We start from the raw sequence: 18,769 nt of genomic DNA, 5'->3' as shown, positions 1-18,769 counted from the left end.
CACCTTTGAGAGACTGCACTCTCCATGCGATTCCTGAGGATCAAAAGATGACTACTTTGGTTGCAAAATTGACTGGGAGAGCTCTGGACCTATTCAATAAGATGCCTATTGTTGATGCTTCAAACTATGATAAATTTAAGGAATTAGTTTTGAAACAGTTTCAGATTATACCTGAAACCTACAGGATAAAATTCAGGAGCCTTAAGAGGGGAACTGGATTAAATACTGTGGTTTATGTGAATGAAATGAGGGATTTGCTAGACAAGTGGGTGAAGGGAAAAGTCATTACAGGCTTTGAAGAAATGTTTGATTTGGTTGTTCAGGATCAGTTCCTGAATATGTGCAGTGATAATGTAAAACAGTATTTGTGGGACACAAAGTTGATACGGTGGATGGGTTAGCTTGTATGGCAGACTCTTATGAACAATCACAAGCTGCAATCAAACATAAACCTGTGGCAGAGGAGTACAGGGTTGGTGGAAAGCAGAATCACCATTTTATACCTAAGAGAAAGGAGGCTGGGTGTTCACCTCCCCATTCCCCTGTTACTCGTCCCAAGTCCCCTGTACAACTAGGGGATCCCAGAAGGTGCTTTCACTGCAATTCCCCAAGGCACCTGAAAAGCAGCTGTCCCAAATTAAATGAGAGTAAACCTCCTTTACCCCATGTTAGCTCAGTTGCCGTCCACCCTGAGGCCCCAGAGGGCAATCCCACCTCTTATCACACCAGCATTGTGGACATGGGGCCTAGTGAAGCCGACAGGGAACATATCAAGGTTATCAAGATAGATGGCATGAAGTGTCTGGGGTGGAGGGATACAGTGGCTCAGTTCTCTATGGTTCGACCAAGTGTGGTTCCAGATGCTAGTGTTTTGATGCGGCAGATGACCCACATTAGGGGGGTGGGGCTGCAAAGTTTCCCTGTACCCCTGTTAGGGTGACCAGATGTCCCAATTTTATAGGGACAGTCCCGATTTTAGAGTCTTTTTCTTATATAGGCTCCTATTACCCCCCCCACCCCATCCTGATTTTTCACCCTTGCTATCTGGTCACCCTAACCCCTGTCAACGGTTCATGTGGAGTAGGAAGGTACGGACAGTGATTTACTGGTGGGGATTCTCGAGAACATCCCCGCGGACATGTTGCTGGGAAATGATTTTTTCAGCAAAGCTAAGACTGTTGATGTGGTAACTTGCAGCATGGAGAAAGGCTGTGAGGGACTCCCAGAATGGGAGGAGAGAGAACTGCCTGTCAGTAAGGAGGTTGTTCCAGCTGATGACTGTAGGTCTGATGCAGCTGAACAGCTAACACATCCTGCCCCAGAGAATACGGGGTGGGTGACTCGGAGGGAATCCCCAGAAACGGGGCCGGGACCTTGGAACTCAGAGAAGAGGTGGGGAAGGGAGGATCCCATTGACACGACAGTGCAGGAAGGTATGGGATGCAGAGCCGGGCCGGTTGAAGACGACAGGTTCCCAGTGCCCAGGGATGGGGACTCTATCTCAAGGGTTGTATGTTAGGAATTTGCAGCTAAACAAAAGGCTGACCCCTCCCTTGAGAGCATAAGAAAGTATGTCTTGGAGGGAACTTCAGGAAGAGAGGAGGGGGGAGAAGTTCATTGAAGAGGAGGGGAAACTGTATAGGGAGGCCCTGTAGGGAAGAACTGAGGTCTTGGTCAACCCTATAAGCAGTTGGTTGTGCCCAGGCAACACCAGGGGGAATTAGTGCTGGTAGCGCATGATAGTCCCTTTGCTGGACATTTGGGGGTATGGAGGACGTATGAGAGGCTGAGGAGGAATTTCTACTGGCCAGGGATACAGAATGATGTGAGGGATTATGGTAGGACTTGTGCAATGTGTCAGGAGAGGAAGAAACCGGGGGGACCCCAGAAGGCTCTGCTACGTCCCTTGCCTGTCATCCAAGAGGTGTTCCAAAGGGTGGCAATAGACATAGTGGGCCCTAGGCCGTGCCCCATTTGGAGGGGGAACAAGTATATCCTAATGGTGGCAGACTTTGCCACTCGGTATCCTGAGGCAATCACGCTGTCTAATATAGAAGCTGAGACAGTTGCAAGAGCCCTGCTCACCATATTAGGCAGAGTGGGCTTCCCCAAGGAGATTTTGTCTGATCGGGGGACAAATTTTATGTCACAGTTGTTCAATGAGCTATAGAAGGTGTGTGGAGTGAAACAGCTTAAGATGGCCTGCTACCACCCTCAGGCCAATGGGCTGGTGGAAAGGTTCAATGGGACCCTAAAATCCATGCTGGAGATGTATGCCAAGAAAAGGGGCCAAAGTTGGGACGAGTTATTGCCCTTCCTGCTGTATGGCTACAGGGAGGTGCCCCAAGTGTCCATGGGATTTTCTCTGTTTGACTTTCTGTATGGGGAAAGTGAGGGGACCCCTTGATCTTATTAGGGATACCTGGGAAGGATGCAACAAGGTAGGAGAAGAACCCATGACTCCGTATGTTCAGAGGTTCAGGAAGGAGTCGACAGACATAATGGAAGTTGTCCAAAACAACCTCCAGAGGAATCAGGCCAAGCAAAAGGCGCAGTATGACAAAAATACTAATGTAACCCTTCTGCCCCTGGGCTGGGTTCAGTATCCAGGGGTTCCGTTTCAATAGCGTAATGCAAAACCGGCTGGAGCCCCCACCCAGTGACCTGGGACAATTACATACCACCACCCCGGGCGCCTCTAGGAGGCAATACTTCCCCACTCGCAAGCACGGAGTCCGAGTGTAGCAAAATCCTTTTAATAAAGGAGGGAAACAATGCGGCATTACTTTGGAGAAACACCACAAACAGGATTATAACACAAACCATGAACAAAAAACCCCACCTCCAAGTACTTTTGGCAATGCCCTTTTCCCCTCAGGGTCTTAAGTCCAAATCACCCCAGAGTTCAAAAGTTCATCTGCAGAGTTTTACCCCCCCACCCCAGCCTGGGTGGAAATGTGGGGGGGGGGGCACGCAGGGTGTAAAGGGGCACCTTACATGGGCCGAGGCCTACTGCCCCGCCTCTCCGTGGAGATCTGCTGCAGCCTTCACGACGAACAGCTCTGCTCTGCTCCTCCAGCCGTCCCCGCAAACTGCTCCACTCCACTCGCTGTTCCATGGGCCACTCCAACCGTCCTGCAAACTGCTCTGCCAGCCGCTTAGTGATATATCATCAAGCTCCCCCACTAGTTAACACAGCACTCAGTGATCTCAGCTCTTTTAGTAGGGGAGCCCCAGTGTTGGTGCACCATTGGTCCAAAGTGAATTCAGCTCAGCAGCCTCTAGCTAGATAAAATCAAAATTAGCTCTGCTATTCAACAGTGGAGGGAGGGAGATGCAATTGGTATGCCAGGCCCATGCCATCAGGTAAACATACCTATCCCCAACCTCTCTCAATTCACTAGGTTTTGGCACCCATGTCCCTTGTCTAACGAGTGCTGCTTAATTGATGGTGAAACTCTCTGTCATAAAGCAGTTTCATAGTTCCTCATTCACATAATCAGGGTGACAACACTTTATTCCTCCTGCCCCAATAACAAAGAAATTGGGGATCCCACAACTGTCAAAGTAACCATCCCAGGCTGCCGTGGGCTATGCTAGGCGGGGTGGGTGTGCAAATGCAAATACCTGAAATTCCTTTCCACTCTCCCCATAATTCACCACCAGATGTCAGGGTAGAGCTCATCCTGACTCTGCTTACACTTGTAAATGCACTTTTGACGTAGGGGATTTAGTCATGGTACTCAGACCTGCGAAAAATTTCAAAATGCAAAACTCCTGGGAGGGACCCTTTGAAGTGATGGAAGTGGCAAGTGAGGACACTTATAGAGTTAAAAGACCCCTTGATGATGCTGTGCCTCAACTGGTACATGTAAACAGACTCTAGGCCTATCACAGTAGAGTGGCCGGGATGAACATGAGCTGTTGTGTCAAAGGGGAAACTGAGGCACGCCCACTCACTGATTTGATGGCTGATACCAAGAGGGGTCAACTTTGGAACGTATGGAAATCTGCAATGAGCTGACACCACTCGAAAAGGAAGAGTGTTATCAGTGCTGTGAAAGTACAGTGAGGTATTTTCCAATGAACCAGGGAGGACACATTTGCTGTCCCATAAAATCCTCATGAAAGGGACACAGCGCCCCCCCTCCTTCCAGGCCTTACATGGCCACCGGGAAGGTGAAGGAGCAAATTCATGCTGAGATACAAAGCATGTTGGACCTGGGCATGATTAAGGAATTGGACAGTGTGTGGGCTTCCCCTGTGGTCTTGGTCCCCAAGAGGAAGAGCACTGTGAGATTTTGTGTAGACTATAGAAAACTCAGTGCTGTTACTGTAACAGATGCCTACCCCAAGCCAAGAATTGATGACATGCTGGATGCGCTGAGCCAAGCCAAGCATCTCAGTACCTTTGATCTAACCAAAGGTTACTGGCAGATCCCTCTGGAGGGGGAGGCACAACAAAAATCAGCTTTTCTCACTGACATAGGGCTCTGTGAATTTATGGTGCTACTTTTTGGTCTGGTAAATGCTGGCGCTACGTTCCAGAGACTGGTCAGCAGAGTGTTAAATGGTTTGCAGAATTATGCTAGGGTGTACACAGATGACATTGCTGTATTAAGCAACACCTGGAGTGACCACAAGGAGCACCTGAGAGTTGTGCTATCAAAGCTCAAAGAAGCTGGGCTAACGGTGAAACCCTCTAAGTGCAAGATAAGGGACTTTGACTGCCCCTTATCTCGGACGCTGGATGGGGGCGGAGGGGAATATCCCCCACCACCACCCTCTTAAGGTGGAAGCCATCATAAAATGGCCCATTCCCCAAACTAAAAGGCAAGTCCAACCCTTCATAGGCTTGGTGACCTCTTACCGGAGGTTTGTGGAGGGGTTCAGTGACATTGTATCCCCAATCACGAGCTTATATAAAAAGCAGCAACCTAATAAGGTAATTTGGTCAGAGGCATGCTAGAAAGGCTTCGTTAAGGTAAAAGTTAGTAGCCATAACTAGATCCTTAGTGTATCAAGTTAGCCTTGCGTATTTTGATTTATTTTACTTAGTAACTTACCTTGTTCTGTCTGTTATTACTTGAAACCCTTAAAACCTACTTTTTATACTTAATTAAATCACTTTTGATATTAATAAACCCAGAGTAAGTGATTAATACCTGGTGGGGGCAAACAACTGTGCATATCTCTCTATCAGTGTCATAGAGGGTAAACGATTTATGAGTTTATCCTGTATAAGCTTTATACAGGGTAAAATGAATTTGTCTGGGGTTTAATCTCCCAGAAAGTCTGAATACTGGGTGCTGGGAAAGTCCCTGTTAACTGAGAAGCCCCTGGGCTGCATAAATCTCTGTGTCTGTGAACTGCAGGGGGGCATGGCCCAACCTCTTGGTCTGTGCTGGAGCCGACTGGTGTGTCTAGCTCAGCAAGACAGGACTGAGGTGGGGGGCCACACCTGAGAAGCAGCGGGGGTTGTTCTCAGTGGTATCCCAGCACATCAAGTGACAGTCTTAAGGGAGTTTCTGTGACCCAATCCATCATACCCTTCACTAAATTTCTTTGAATTCTTAGAAAAACGAGCCGCTCCCTCTCCCAAACTGTTACCGGACATAGCTCCTCGTTCTGTGAAAGATTTGCCGAGATAGGTCTGTCCATGAACAGTGACTTTAATGGGACTCTGTGCATGCAGGGTCTGCACACACTGATCCTTTTGCAGGACTGGGGCCCAGGACTGTAAACATCTGAAGTTGCAGATTATAAAGGGGGACATTAGACTCATAGACTTTAAGGTCAGAAGGGACCATTATGATCATCAAGTCTGACCTCCTGCACAATTCAGGCCACAGAATCTCACCCACCCACTCCTGTAACAAACCCCTAGCCTAATTGAAGTCCTCAAATTGTGGTTTGAAGACCTCAAGCTGCAGAGAATCCTCCAGCAAGTGACCTGTGTCCCATGCTGCAGAGGAAGGCGAAAAACCATTCAGTGCTGCTTCCCACTCTGGCCCCTTTGTAATGCTCCAAATGGCCCAAAGTAGACCAAAAGCTGGTGCATCTCCCCAGCTGGGGATTCCCCCAGCACTGTAGAGCTGATGTAGAGTAGCATTTTCCAGTGTGCCTGTGAGATTTAGGATATAAAAAAACATAAAAAATAATGTTTTTGAAAATATCTGTGGGTTCTGTGCCAAGCCTGACCTTGCAATTGGTGCAGAAGCCACACTTGGGGGACAGACTGCAGAACATCCAGCCCTTAGAGTCATAGCCAGCTGATCCATTCACAGGCCTAAGCTATGCTAGAGACCTAAAGATCACTAACCAGAAAGCTGCAAATGACCCCTTTGTACTGCCCACCTTACCTTCACCCTGTGATTAAAGCACGCGTTGGAGGACTCCAGTGTTAGGGGTCATATTTTCCTGATTTCAAGTAATTCTTTTTAGATACATTTTTAGGAGCCATAAATGGTTTTTTAAGCATTTTTCTGGAATGGTGTCATTATAGCAGCTGTCACCAGGTAGCACTGTTACACACATTGCTTTTTCACCGCATGTGAGCAAGTTTCAATTCTAGGGAAGACAATGTGTGTTGTTATTTTGGGGTAATGCAGAATTTTGGGTGTGGGGTGTTGTGTGAGCATCAGGAGAGTTTGCTGTTTGCCTTGGGCTTTTGTTTAGAGTGGAGTGTCTCCCTGGGATCAGGTGATTGGCTTTGAGTTGACAGTTCTGGGAGAAAAGATTCCTGGCAGAGTGACCTTCTCATTCCGGGACTGGGTTCTGTAGTGTAAATTAACAAGTTACACATAGAGACTACCCAGACCTTTCTCCCCACCCCAAGAAGTGAGCAATAGAATCTGGAAATGTTAACTCCAGTTGAACAAAGTTTTTTTGCCCAGAATGTAGAATAATTCATACTGGGTACAAATTATTATTAACTTTACAGGATTAAGTCTACTTTCGGTACACACTCAAGTCCTCTTAACTTAGCAAGAATAGTGGAACTATGTGCATGTTTCAGCAGAGAGAGATTTGTAGATTCATAGATTTTTAAGACCAGAAGGGACCATTAGGCCACGAGGCCAGAGAATCTCACCCAGTGATGTCTACATCATGCACATAACTTTGGCTTGAGCTATAGCAGATCTTTCAGAAATACACTCAGTGTTGATTTAAAGATTTCATAAGATGGCAAAACCTCCTTTTCCCTTAGTAATTTGTTCCAGTGGTTACTCACCCTCACTGTTGTTTTTTTGTGTGTGCCTTTTTTCCACACTCAATATATTTAGATTCATCTTCCAGCCATTCTGATTTTGTCTGCTACCTTATATATTAAAATAGTGACATTTAAAAAAAATAATCTTTTTCTCGCCCTAGGGAGGCAGTTGCAAGTCACAACAAATTCAGGAGGAAGTGCAACTCCTTCTTTGTGGAGTTTGTCAGTAGTTACTGTTTTGGGGACAAAATCCCACCATCTGCAGAGATCATCAAACAACTGATTAAGTTTGTGGCCTGCAAACCTTCTAACCCAGAACATCAAGAGATTAGAAAGGGTGAGTGATGTGTGTAACACAGGAACGGCTCGATCCCGCCAATCCCAGTTGTTCAGATATCCCGAGTCAGGCCCCAAAACTCATGAGAGTGATTTTAAAATCATGAGATTGAAAAAAAACAAACAATAAATATGAGGTTCTTTCTATTTGCCTTCTGGTATTGGAGCATTTAGGGCCAATTGACACCAGCTGGGGATTTGACCCATTAACTCCAATGGAGCTTCAGCCAATTGACACCAGCTGGGGATTTGGCCCATTGGCTCCAATGGAGCTTTGGCCAATTGATGCTAGCTGGGGACCCATTGACTCCACTGTAGCTACGGCTGGTTCAGACGAGATGGGGATCTGGTCTCATGCTCAAAAAGAAAAAAGTAATCCATTCTACCCTTTGGTTTCAGTGTACAAACCAACAAGTGACTTGTCGCCCTTTGAAGAATGCATGGACCCGAGTCCTACTGTCAAGTCCTCCCTTTTGAAAATGCTGCTCCGATGCAGGTTAGTTCCAGTGCTTCCTCGCAGCCAGATTAACTATATTTCACTCTCAGATCCACATGGGGCATATTCACTTTTATAAGTTACGTCCATTTCCTCCTAGGCTAGACGATGTGAAGGAACACCTGGAAGAATATCTCTCCAGGATGGAGGAAGCATTATCATTAAATCAAACCAGTTGTGATGATTTCTATTTCATGGCAGTGTGCTGCTTTGAGGTGAGTCCCATGAGTGGGGTGTCTGTGGATAAATGTAGACATTTTATTACATCCATAATAAGGACGTTAAAAGAATAGTTAAGGTTGAAAAGTCCAGTTACTCCAATGTTAGGAAATGCTAAAACTAAGGTTACCTGTGCAGTCTTCACTTGATCCCCATGTGCTCTGGTATATTCCTTATGGTATAGTCTGCAATTACATAATCACATACTATTTTTTCCACAGAATCCCTGCCTCATTCACTGTATGAATAGTTACTCAATATTTTTCTTATTATTTATTTATGTATTTACTTATTTGTATTATTGTAATGCCTAGGAGTATTAGTCATGGACTATGACCCTTTGTACTAGGTGCCCACCTTATTCTCTGCACACCATCCATTCCCCTGCTATTAATAGAAAATTATTACTACTGTGGGGCTCTTGCTATGGTATCAGAGTGCTTCACAAATGTTAATGAATTGATCTTCACAAAATTGATCTTCACTACACCCCTGTGAGATTAGATGATATTATGCCCATTTTACAGCTGTCAAACTGAGACACAGAGAGATTTATGCCAAATTGTGAAATATCTCCACTAAAATTTTGGGTGCCCAATTTGAGATCCTCAGGGCCTGACAAGCAGAGTACTTAGCATTTTTATGGCATTTTATGTGTTCATAGCACAGCTCCCGTCAGTGATTTCCCTACACCCCCCCCAGGGGGGGTGTACACCCCCCCTGAATTTTCCCAACACCCCCCCTAGTTTTGTGAGCTAGTTACATACCAATTTAGTGACTGTTTGGAAATCTGAATTTAAACTGAAACATTAATACACACTTTAAAAGCTTATATAGTGTATGATAAAATATGTGTATCTGAAAAAGTATAATAGATTTGAAAAGTATGAACATAGACTAGCTTCCTTGCTTCCTTATACAGCTTTTTATGATGTCAGTGCATTCATTTCGGTGATGTTGTCCAACCTAATAATTTCAAATGCTGATTTGTAAGCAAAGTCTAAGGCTATGGCTACACTTGCACTTCAAAGCGCTGCCGCGGCAGCGCTTTGAAGCGCTAAGTGTAGTCAAAGCGCCAGCGCTGGGAGAGAGCTCTCCCAGCGCTGTCCGTACTCCACCTCCCTGTGGGGAATAACGTACAGCGCTGGGAGCCGCGCTCCCAGCGCTGGGGCTTTGACCACACTGACGCTTTGCAGCGCCGCAATTTGCAGCGCTGGAGAGGGTGTGTTTTCACACCCTGCTGCAGCGCTGCAAATTTGCAAGTGTAGCCATGGCCTAAATGAGCTCTCCCTGACAGCTAGTGATGAGCTGGGGGCTAAGGCTTCAGGGCCAGATTATATTTACATTCACACCTAATCTACCTAGGTATCCAGCAAACAGAGCTGTGTTGTCCAAGTGATAGATTTTGGCTGGGGTTGGATTACAAACCACTTGAATGTGGGGGGAAAAGGGATGAAATGTTGTTCTTATTGTATGAGTAAAGGGCAGTAAAACTGTGCTTAGCCTGTGATGATTTGAAGGCATCAAGAGAGAGGGTGGGGACCTGTCCCTCTCCACTGTTTAAAGACAGAGCTGATTAGGCTCCAATAGATAGTCTTTTGTTCTGTTAAGTGACCACTGCAGTTGAAATCACTGACAATCAGGTCTAAGTGCTTAGTCCTGTTGTGGGGACAGTGTTCCTGTGGGTACAGTGTTTTTGTATAAGAGACAGCCCAGACTGCACTAGCAGCGAGGTTCCCGCACTGAGAGCTCAGCTGAAATCACTGAGAGCTGGTGGAACCTCAAGAGACCAACTCACAGAGGTCACAGTGGTAGGTGACAGCAGAAGGTGACTGTGCAGGGCCATTGGCAACAGAGCGGTGGAGTGAACGGTGGCACAACGAACAGCCGTGGCCAGAGCAAACTGTGCTTTTTTGTCCCCCACCTGGAAGGTGTACTCACGTGAACGCACCTCTGAACTCTGAGTCTCCACTGACTAAGGACAACACCAGTGAGTGGAGTGGTGGAGGGAAAAGTTAGGGGCATGTTAAATAAACATTTGTTTGTTGGACTATATTTTAGTCACTTTGCTCCAGAATGCTGGATTTGTGACTGGGAATGGAAACTTATATGTTTCCCAGTAGGCCAAGATTTTTAAAATGCAGTATTTTCCAAGGTTGTTATCTCACATTGTTGCTATCTTGGGAGGTCATTATGTTGGGGAATTTCTGTACTAAACATTTTTATTATAATTAATTTTTACATAAGAATGGTCATACTGGGTCAGACCCATGGTCCATATAGCCCAGTACCCTGTCTTACAACAGTGGTCAAGGCCAGGTGCTTCAGAGGGAATGAATAGAACAGGGAATCATCAAGTGATCCATCCCCTGTTGCCCATTCCCCCTAATCATTTTAGTTGCCCATCTCTGTACTTTGTGCATTTCCAGTATGTCTTTTTTGGGATGGGGTAACCAGATCTGCACACAGTATTCAAGGTGTACATGTGCCATGGATTTATATAGAGGCAATATGATATTTTCTGTCTTATTATCTATCACTTTCTTTAAAAAGCAAAGGTTTCAGAGTAGCAGCCATGTTAGTCTGTACTGCAAAAAGAACATAAGCTTTCGTGGGCTACATCCGATGAAGTGGACTGTAACCCACGAAAGCTTATGCTCAAATAAATTTGTTAGTCTCTAAGATGCCACAAGTGCTCCTGTTCTTTTTAAAAAAGCAAACAGAATGTTGGGACTCACTGACTGCCGCTGCACGCTGAGTGGATGTTTTCAGAGAACTATCCACAATGACTGCAAGATCTTTCTTGAGTGTTAACAGCTAATTCAGACTCCTTCATTTTGTATGTATAGTTGAGATTGTTTTCCAATGTACATTACTTTGCATTTATCAACATTAAATTTCATCTGCCATTTTTGTTGCCCAGTCACCCAGTTTCATGAGATCCCTTTGTAATTCTTCGCAGTCTGCCTGGGACTTACCTATCTTGAATAGTTTTGTATCATCTGCAAATTTTGCCACCTCACTGTTTACCCATTTTTCCAGATCATTTATGAATATGTTGAACAGCACTGGTCCCAGTACTGACCCCTCAGGGATACCACTATTTATCTCTCTCCATTCTGAAAACTGATAATTTATTCCTACCCTTTGTTTCCCATCTTTTAACCAGTTACTGATCCATGAGAGGACTTTCCTCTTACCCTATGATGGCTTACTTTTCAAAAGTCAATTTAAATTAAATACTTTTTTTTTAAATGTATGTTTTTTTAGAAATCTAGACCTGTTATGTGTTTTGGTGTAACTTGCATTATTCTTAAGTTAAATTTGCATAATCCTAACAAAACATTTACTTTATTCATATCTTTTTTATATATCTCATTGGTCCTGACACCCCCCCTGTAAATTCGAACACCCCCCCTAATTTCAATTCCTGGGGAAACCACTGGCTCCCGTTGATCTCAGTTGCAGCTGTGAGTAGTCAGCACTTCTACAAGTCAGACCCAGGTATCTCACGTTGGGCACCCAGAAAAGGAGAAACACACAATTAATGGCCAGTTCTCCCATTTTCTGAAATAACTTAGGTACTTAGGAGATTAAATCTCACTGACTTTCAAAGAGACCTAGGGGAAAATTTTCAGTAGTGCCTAAATCATGTAGGAGCCTAAGTTCCACAGACTTTGTGACCCTTGGCTCCTAAATCACTTTGGCATTTTTTGAAAATTTACCCAGAGGCTCTTAAGAGCTGGGAAACAGGGAGAGAGGCAGGAGCAGATGGGACCAGAAAATGGGGGTGGGGGTAGAAACAAGATGGGGAGAGGCAGATGGAAGGCTATTATTTTTAATCAGTGGCTCTGTTTCAAAATGATCAGGTTCAGAACAATTTTATAGTTTGTGGCCTTCAAGGTTATTGTCTGCTGTGTGGTGTGAGGGGAAGGGAAAAGTTGAGTCACAAAAATACAGACGGCCCAACCAACTGCATCTCCTTTACACAGAGGTACTATCTCTTCACTATTGTACTTTTTTTTTAATTCTGTCTCTCGAACAGGATTTTATGTATTCCTCCTTTCAAGAAGACGCCAGCCAGAATTCAGAGCACTTGCTCTCCACTGCAGATCTGTCTGCTCCCAGCTCTGCCACCGTCACCAGCATTGAAAACCTGCAGTTCATTGCTAAGCTCCGACTCGCCATCAGTAACGTTGCAACTGTACTTGGCAAAGAACTGCCAAGTGGTGAGTGGAATTTCTAACCATTTTCCAGTCGTGCTGGACATCAGGGGAGATTGGTTAGAGAACCAGTCAGCTCCATGGATGTTGTTTGCTTTAAGAGTTGTGTTTGTCCAGAGCAATTTCTAGACCTGATCAAAAAAATGTCAACTGAACAGTTTTATATTAGAAAATGCCATCCCAACTGAACTGAAATGTTTTGTGGGAACGCGTCGATTTTGATGAAATTTTCAACAGAAGAGTTTTGAAACATTTTGAAATTGAAACAGAGCGTTTTATTTGATATTGTCTTTTTCATTCATTTTCATTTTGATTTTTACCGTTTGTTTTAACTTTATCATTTCAATTCAATTTTCTCATTTTGACTTTCATATGTTATATATGATATGATCAAAACGAAATGTTTTGACATTATCAACTGGGTGGAGTTGGCAGCAATAAGGGCCAGCCAGGTTCAATATCTAGTGGTTCCTTTTGATAATACATCACAAAACTGGCTCAAGCCCCCACTAAGGAATCTGGGAAAATGATACATCACCCCTGGGTGCCCGACTCACAGTTGTTGTCCTTGCTCATCAAAGACAAAGACTTCAGAGGTGCATTCGCATGAGTTCACCTCCACCCAGGGGGCAGAAGGCACTGAGCAATGCCTCAGCTGTCACTCCACTATTGGCCACTTGTGCCGCCACTGCTCACTCCACCATCAGCCTCTTGCTTTGCTGCTGCTCAGTGCACCATCCGCTGCTTACTCCGCGAGCTCACTCCACTATTGGTCACCCTGTCAGCTGCTCACTCCTATATCAGCTGCTTTGCCATTGCTCACTTCTCCACTGCCCTCTACTGCAGCCTCTGAAATATCTTGAGGTCCCACCACTTAACACAGCTCTCAGGGATTACAGCTGTTACTGGGGAAGCCTCGTTGCTAGTGCAGGCTGGGCAGCCACTTTTACCAGAGACACTGTCCCATAGCAGCTCTAATGCTTGGACCTGGTTATCAGCGTTTTCAGCTCTAGTGATCCAAAACAAAAGACTCTCAGTTGAGTCTTAATCAGCTTTGTCATTAAACAGTGGGGAGGGGGAAGGACAAATGGTGTCTAGGACCCTTAGAACCCACACCACTAGGTACAGACACCTGCCCTCATTTTTTCACCTCTCCACTGGGTTTTGGCACCTCTACCCACAGCTTAGCGAGTGTAATTCAATTGAGGGAGAACCCCTCAATCAGGGTATGCCAAGTACAGTTCTGCTGCCCTTTACGCACACAACAAGGAAGACAACACTTTATCACTCCTGCACCCAATACCAAAGGGACTTGCAATCCAACACCAGCTAAAAGTGATCATTTGGGCAAAGCAGCTCCATCATGCTGCACATCTAGGCAGAGTGGGCGTGTCTATGCAAACTAGGTTGGCTCCTGACGTCTTCTCCCCCAGCTCACCACTAGATGTCAGGGGAGCGCTCATTCAGACCCTGCTTACAGATCTTTCTTAATTGGAATATTTCCTACATGAAATATTTCAAGATTTTGACTTTTCCACAAGATTTGGGACAACACAAATTTAGAACTATCAGAATTTCCCACATAACAGAAATTCCATTTTCCAACCAACTCGGATCATTACTGAAAAATACAACTTTAAATGGCAAGATGCACAGAAGTGTGTGGTACCTACAATAATAAGTGCCCCACTTCTGTATGGACAGCACATTTAGCCAGCTGATTTTAGTGAAATGATCTTTCCTCCCAATTTCACTTGGTATGAGGTCACCAAATTAAAAGATAGGATAAAAGCTTCTTTAAATCATTTTTAAAGTGTTTACATCAAAAATAGATGTCTCTTTCTCAAAGCTCTGCTCTAGCTCAGCCAGGAATTATTGGGCCAGATGCAGGAATCACTGGGGGAGATTCTCTGGCCCAGGTTATTCATAGATTCGCAGATCAGAAGACATTGTTGTGATCATGTAGTCCAGTGGTTCCCAAACTTTAACAACCTGTGAACCCCTTTCACTAAAATGTCAAGTCTCACGAACCCCCTCCTAAAAATGAATATTTCCAGGGATTTTCTCCTTTACCTGAAAATAAATTATAAAAGGAGTGAGCTTGGAAATACACAATTTGTTTTTATGACATGCTTATTACACACTATTTATTATTACTTATTATTTATCATTATAGTATTTTGATTACATTATGAAAACGGCAACACTCTTCCAAGATCTCACTTTCGTAACTTGTATCACTTTGAATAAGCCTGTTATAAAACAAGGCACCTATGTTTCATCAAGGAGTATCAGATGTGAAACAGCAGGACGGTATTTAAGAAGCCAACTCAAAGAGTTCCTCCTACACAAGCATTCAGGTCTTGTGCAGTCCACGCGAACAACACAAGTTACAACAAACTTAAACTTGTTCTTCATAATCATTTTAAAAACAAGGCTAGCTGCCTATTTAATTTTAAAAACAGCAAAAATATCCACCTCCCTTTCCATTTCTTATAAGGAGTCTTGAAGTTTAAATCTCCTCAGTGTGATATAGATATGTTTGCTTTGATCTGCTTAGCTCTTGGAAGTCCAGGGGCTCCAGGCTGCTGGCCCCATGCTGCCCGGGGTCCCTAGAGACAGCTCTGTCCACCATTAGGGAATTTTTTCCTGAGAACCCCCTGTAACATTTTGGAAACCACTGATCTAGTCTGACCTCTTGTACAGCACAGGCCAAAGAATGTCCCCCAAATAATTCCTGGAGCAGAGCTTTTAGAAAAATATCCAATCTTGATTTACAAGATTATATAGGAGGTGGACTGAATGGACACAATGGGCCTTTGTTACCTTAAAATCGGTGACTCTGTAAAAGTATCTGACCTCTCTGAATGCTGTAGGTTCTGCCAGACCAAACTGACTGTTCCAAAAAATTCATGACGGCCTCATTTATTCTTACAGGGTGAATTTTATCCATGAAGCAATTTTCCACTGGAAGATGGTATTGCATTTTATAATAGTAAATCTTCACTCAGCAGCGGCTCCAGGCACCAGCGCTCCAAGCACGTGCCTGGGGTGGCAAGCCACGGGGGGCGCCCTGCTGGTCCCTGCAAGGGCGGCAGTCAGGCTGCCTTCGGCGGCATGCCTGTGGGATGTCTGCCGGTCCCACGGAGTCGGCGGCAATTCAGCAGCAGGTACACCGAAGCCATGGGACCGGCGGACCTCCCGCAGGCATGCCGCCGAATCTGTGGGACCAGGGACCTCCCAAAGGCATGCTGCCCCCGACCCTGTGTTTTTTTATGGTTTTTTTGTTTGTTTGTTTGTTTGTTTCGCTTCTGGCCGCCCTGCAGGTTTTGGGTTTTTTTGCTTGGGGCGGCAAAAAAGCCAGAGCCGGCCCTGTCTTCACTACAGAAGGGTTAGTGGAAGGACTGTTCCTTCTGGTTCAGATTAAATGTATCTATTCAAATGGGGTCTTTCTTGACTTCCTCCTTTTTTCCCTTTTATCTTAAATACTATGGTAACATTACTTCAGGGATTTCATTGTGTATGTGCTTTGAACAACTGTGAAGCTAGTCAGCAATATTGCATTGGTTTGGGGCTAATACTGAACTCTGCTTGGCAGCTGCAGACCAGAATCCAGGGACCAGGGCTGAAACTGCAGAGAAACAGTCCCAACTTGTGAATTCCATGAAAAATCTGGTTGAAAAGGCCCAAACACCTTGGCCTCAAATATTCCTTATTAGAAATCTTTGTAATTTCTATGGGCTGAAAATAATGCAGAAGATTCTTCGGCAAGAGCAGTGGATTTTCCCCCCTGGGATTGAGACTTCACAGGTAAGTGGCTTCCAAAGGTGACAGAATGTTATGCTTACAGAAACTGTATGAATGGTTTTCATCTTCTTTCTATGGGATGGTGAATTCAAGAGCTTTGTATTCACATGAAAGCAATTTTGTACTTCCTGATAAGCAAAAAACTGTTTCAACACACAGAATTGGTAAGATATTACCTTTGCGCTTTTGAGTTTTACTTTCAAAATGATTTTGGTCATTAGATTGAGAGCTCTTTGTGGCAGAGACCAAAGCTGTCCCTAGGGAAGTGCAGGTCCTGGGACACTTTCTAATCTGCTGGGGGGTGCTCCCCCTGGCTCTGCCCAGGCCCCACCCCCAGTCCACCCTTTCCCTCAAGGCCTCCCCCGCCCTGCCTCTTCCCCACCCCACCCTGCCTCTTCCCTGCCCTTCCCTTTTCTGCCCCCTCCCCTGAGCGTGCTGTGCCCTTGCACCTCTCCCCTCCTCAGCACCTCCTGATGCCGCAGGTAAAACATCTGATCCACAACAGGTGATAGGCGCTGAGAGGGAGGGGGAGGCACTGATTGACGGGGCTGCCGGCAGGCAGGAAGCACTGGGGGAAGGGGGAGGTTCTGAAAGGGGGGTGGCCACCGCCTACCTCCTCACTCCACCGCCCGACTGCCTGCCTCTTCACCCCTCTCCCGGCTGCCCTCCTGCCGCTCACCTCCCCATTCGCCTCCCCACCTTGCCCGCCCGCTTCCCACCTCACCTCCCCACCCACCTTCTCACGATTTTATCCAAGCTCGGGGCCCTCGAAAGCATGGGGCCCGGGGCAGTCACCCCGATTCGCCGTACCCAAGGGAGAGCTCTGGCAGAGACAGTCTCTCAGTACATGTCTGTTCAACACCTTGCACAATGGGGTGCTGATCTCAACTACCGTGAGTAGGTCTACACTTAAACTCTGCAGCGGTGCAATGGCTCTGTTGTAGCACATTAATGAAGATGCTATAGGTTGACAGGAGAGCCCATCGGTGTAGGTAATCCCTCCCCGACACGTGGTGCTACGTCAGCAGGAGAGGCTCTTCATGTGGGGGGTTAGGCCGGCATAACTACATCACTCAGGGGTGTGTATTTTTCACACCCTGAGCAATATACTTATACCAATCTAGGTCTATAGTGTAGACCAGACTTGTGTATTTGTGCAGCGCCCAATGCAAATGGGGCACTGATGTCAGTTGCTCTGTGTCTGGGCAGTGCCTGGCACTATGGGCCCCAATCAAGACGGGGGCTTCTAGACACTGCCATAATACAAATAATAAAACAATAAATATAATGAGAATAATAATTAATAATAAAATACATGAAAAACATTTTGATTAACCTTCAAATGTAACTGGTCTAATAGGATTCTCTAGTGACCTCTCGGTGTAGAATGATGTGCCTTAATAAATAAATACATAAATTATACCTGAACAGCTTCTTTATAACAAAAGAATTTATTTCTTTAGGACATAAAAGTCAGCTCCAATGAACCACTGATGCAGGTGACTCTAGACAGAGCAAGAGGCCACATTAAAAACACAGACCCTGAAGAAGCCAAGCAACTAACAGTGAGTGACTGTTTTTTATTTTAATGGAACACGGTTCGGTTTGTGATTCTGTTCAAGTGAAATTCACCCCTGTGCAGAAACCAGCACAATTTACACCAGCTGAGGATCTGCCACATAGGACCTGAATGGGACTTAACTGGTGCCTAAAGTAGTTATAGGGAATGTCCCTTTAGGGACTTAGCTTCCCAGACCGAGAGTCAGGAGAGGTGCTCTGAATCTCTTGTCGTTATCACAGCCAGTTGGAACCAGACATAGAACAAGCTTCTATGCACTGAGCAATCACTGAACACCACACCTTGGTCTTGTGCTGAATTTCACCCTGATTATGAAACACAACAGAGATCAGCGTGACCCTCTGGAGTGAAATGTGAAAAGTGGAGCCCATTAAACCCCTCTCTGTTTTATTTAATTGTCATATAGACCATCACAAAGCACATGGAGAGGCTCCTACAGGCATCGTTGCCCTCAGAAGAATCTGTGGAAAACAAATTGGAAAAGATCATGAGTGACGTGAGCAGCCAGGAGAACGCAGCCCTGCTGGAAGTGGTGCTGCATACTGCTGTCACGCTGACCCTGTCCCAGCACCCACTCACCGAGCTATTCAAATCCATCTGCTTCCAGCCCAGCGCTGTCACGGTGAGTCTAAAGCTTTTTCTGCAAAGTGAGTGCATCCCTCCTCAGCCCCAGAAGCATTGTGAAGTCAGTGCCCTCATCCCCTTCATACCACCAGCCCTGAACCTAGTATCAGGCCAGGGACCATTTCTGTCTGCAGTGTCAGTTACAGCAATTTTTGAGTGTGGGAGGAACTTACGATCAGTCCCTATAAATACAGATATATTTGAAATCATCTGAAATCATGGCCAGCACCATGCACCATACTTTGCTTTTGGATCTCATCCCTTTCTCTTAA

The 18,769-nt window shown here is 45.4% G+C and overlaps 1 protein-coding gene across 1 annotated transcript in view; it reads left to right on the top strand.

Annotated features, from left to right (window-relative positions):
* The window catches only part of LOC123369105 (E3 ubiquitin-protein ligase RNF213-like), a 72,695-nt gene that overhangs the window by 11,396 nt on the left and 42,530 nt on the right, over positions 1-18,769 (top strand). Inside the window, exons 6-11 of the mRNA XM_045014466.1 lie at positions 7,375-7,550; positions 7,949-8,045; positions 8,146-8,260; positions 12,310-12,468; positions 17,758-17,859; positions 18,280-18,495. Coding sequence (XP_044870401.1) covers positions 7,375-7,550; positions 7,949-8,045; positions 8,146-8,260; positions 12,310-12,468; positions 17,758-17,859; positions 18,280-18,495 — 865 coding nt within the window. The remainder of the gene's footprint in view (positions 1-7,374; positions 7,551-7,948; positions 8,046-8,145; positions 8,261-12,309; positions 12,469-17,757; positions 17,860-18,279; positions 18,496-18,769) is intronic.

The sequence above is a fragment of the Mauremys mutica genome, chromosome 4, assembly GCF_020497125.1.
Source record: "Mauremys mutica isolate MM-2020 ecotype Southern chromosome 4, ASM2049712v1, whole genome shotgun sequence".
In the NCBI taxonomy this organism is placed as follows: domain Eukaryota; kingdom Metazoa; phylum Chordata; order Testudines; family Geoemydidae; genus Mauremys; species Mauremys mutica.
Note: the sequence above shows the minus strand (reverse complement) of the source record. Positions and strands in the feature narration are given on the sequence as shown.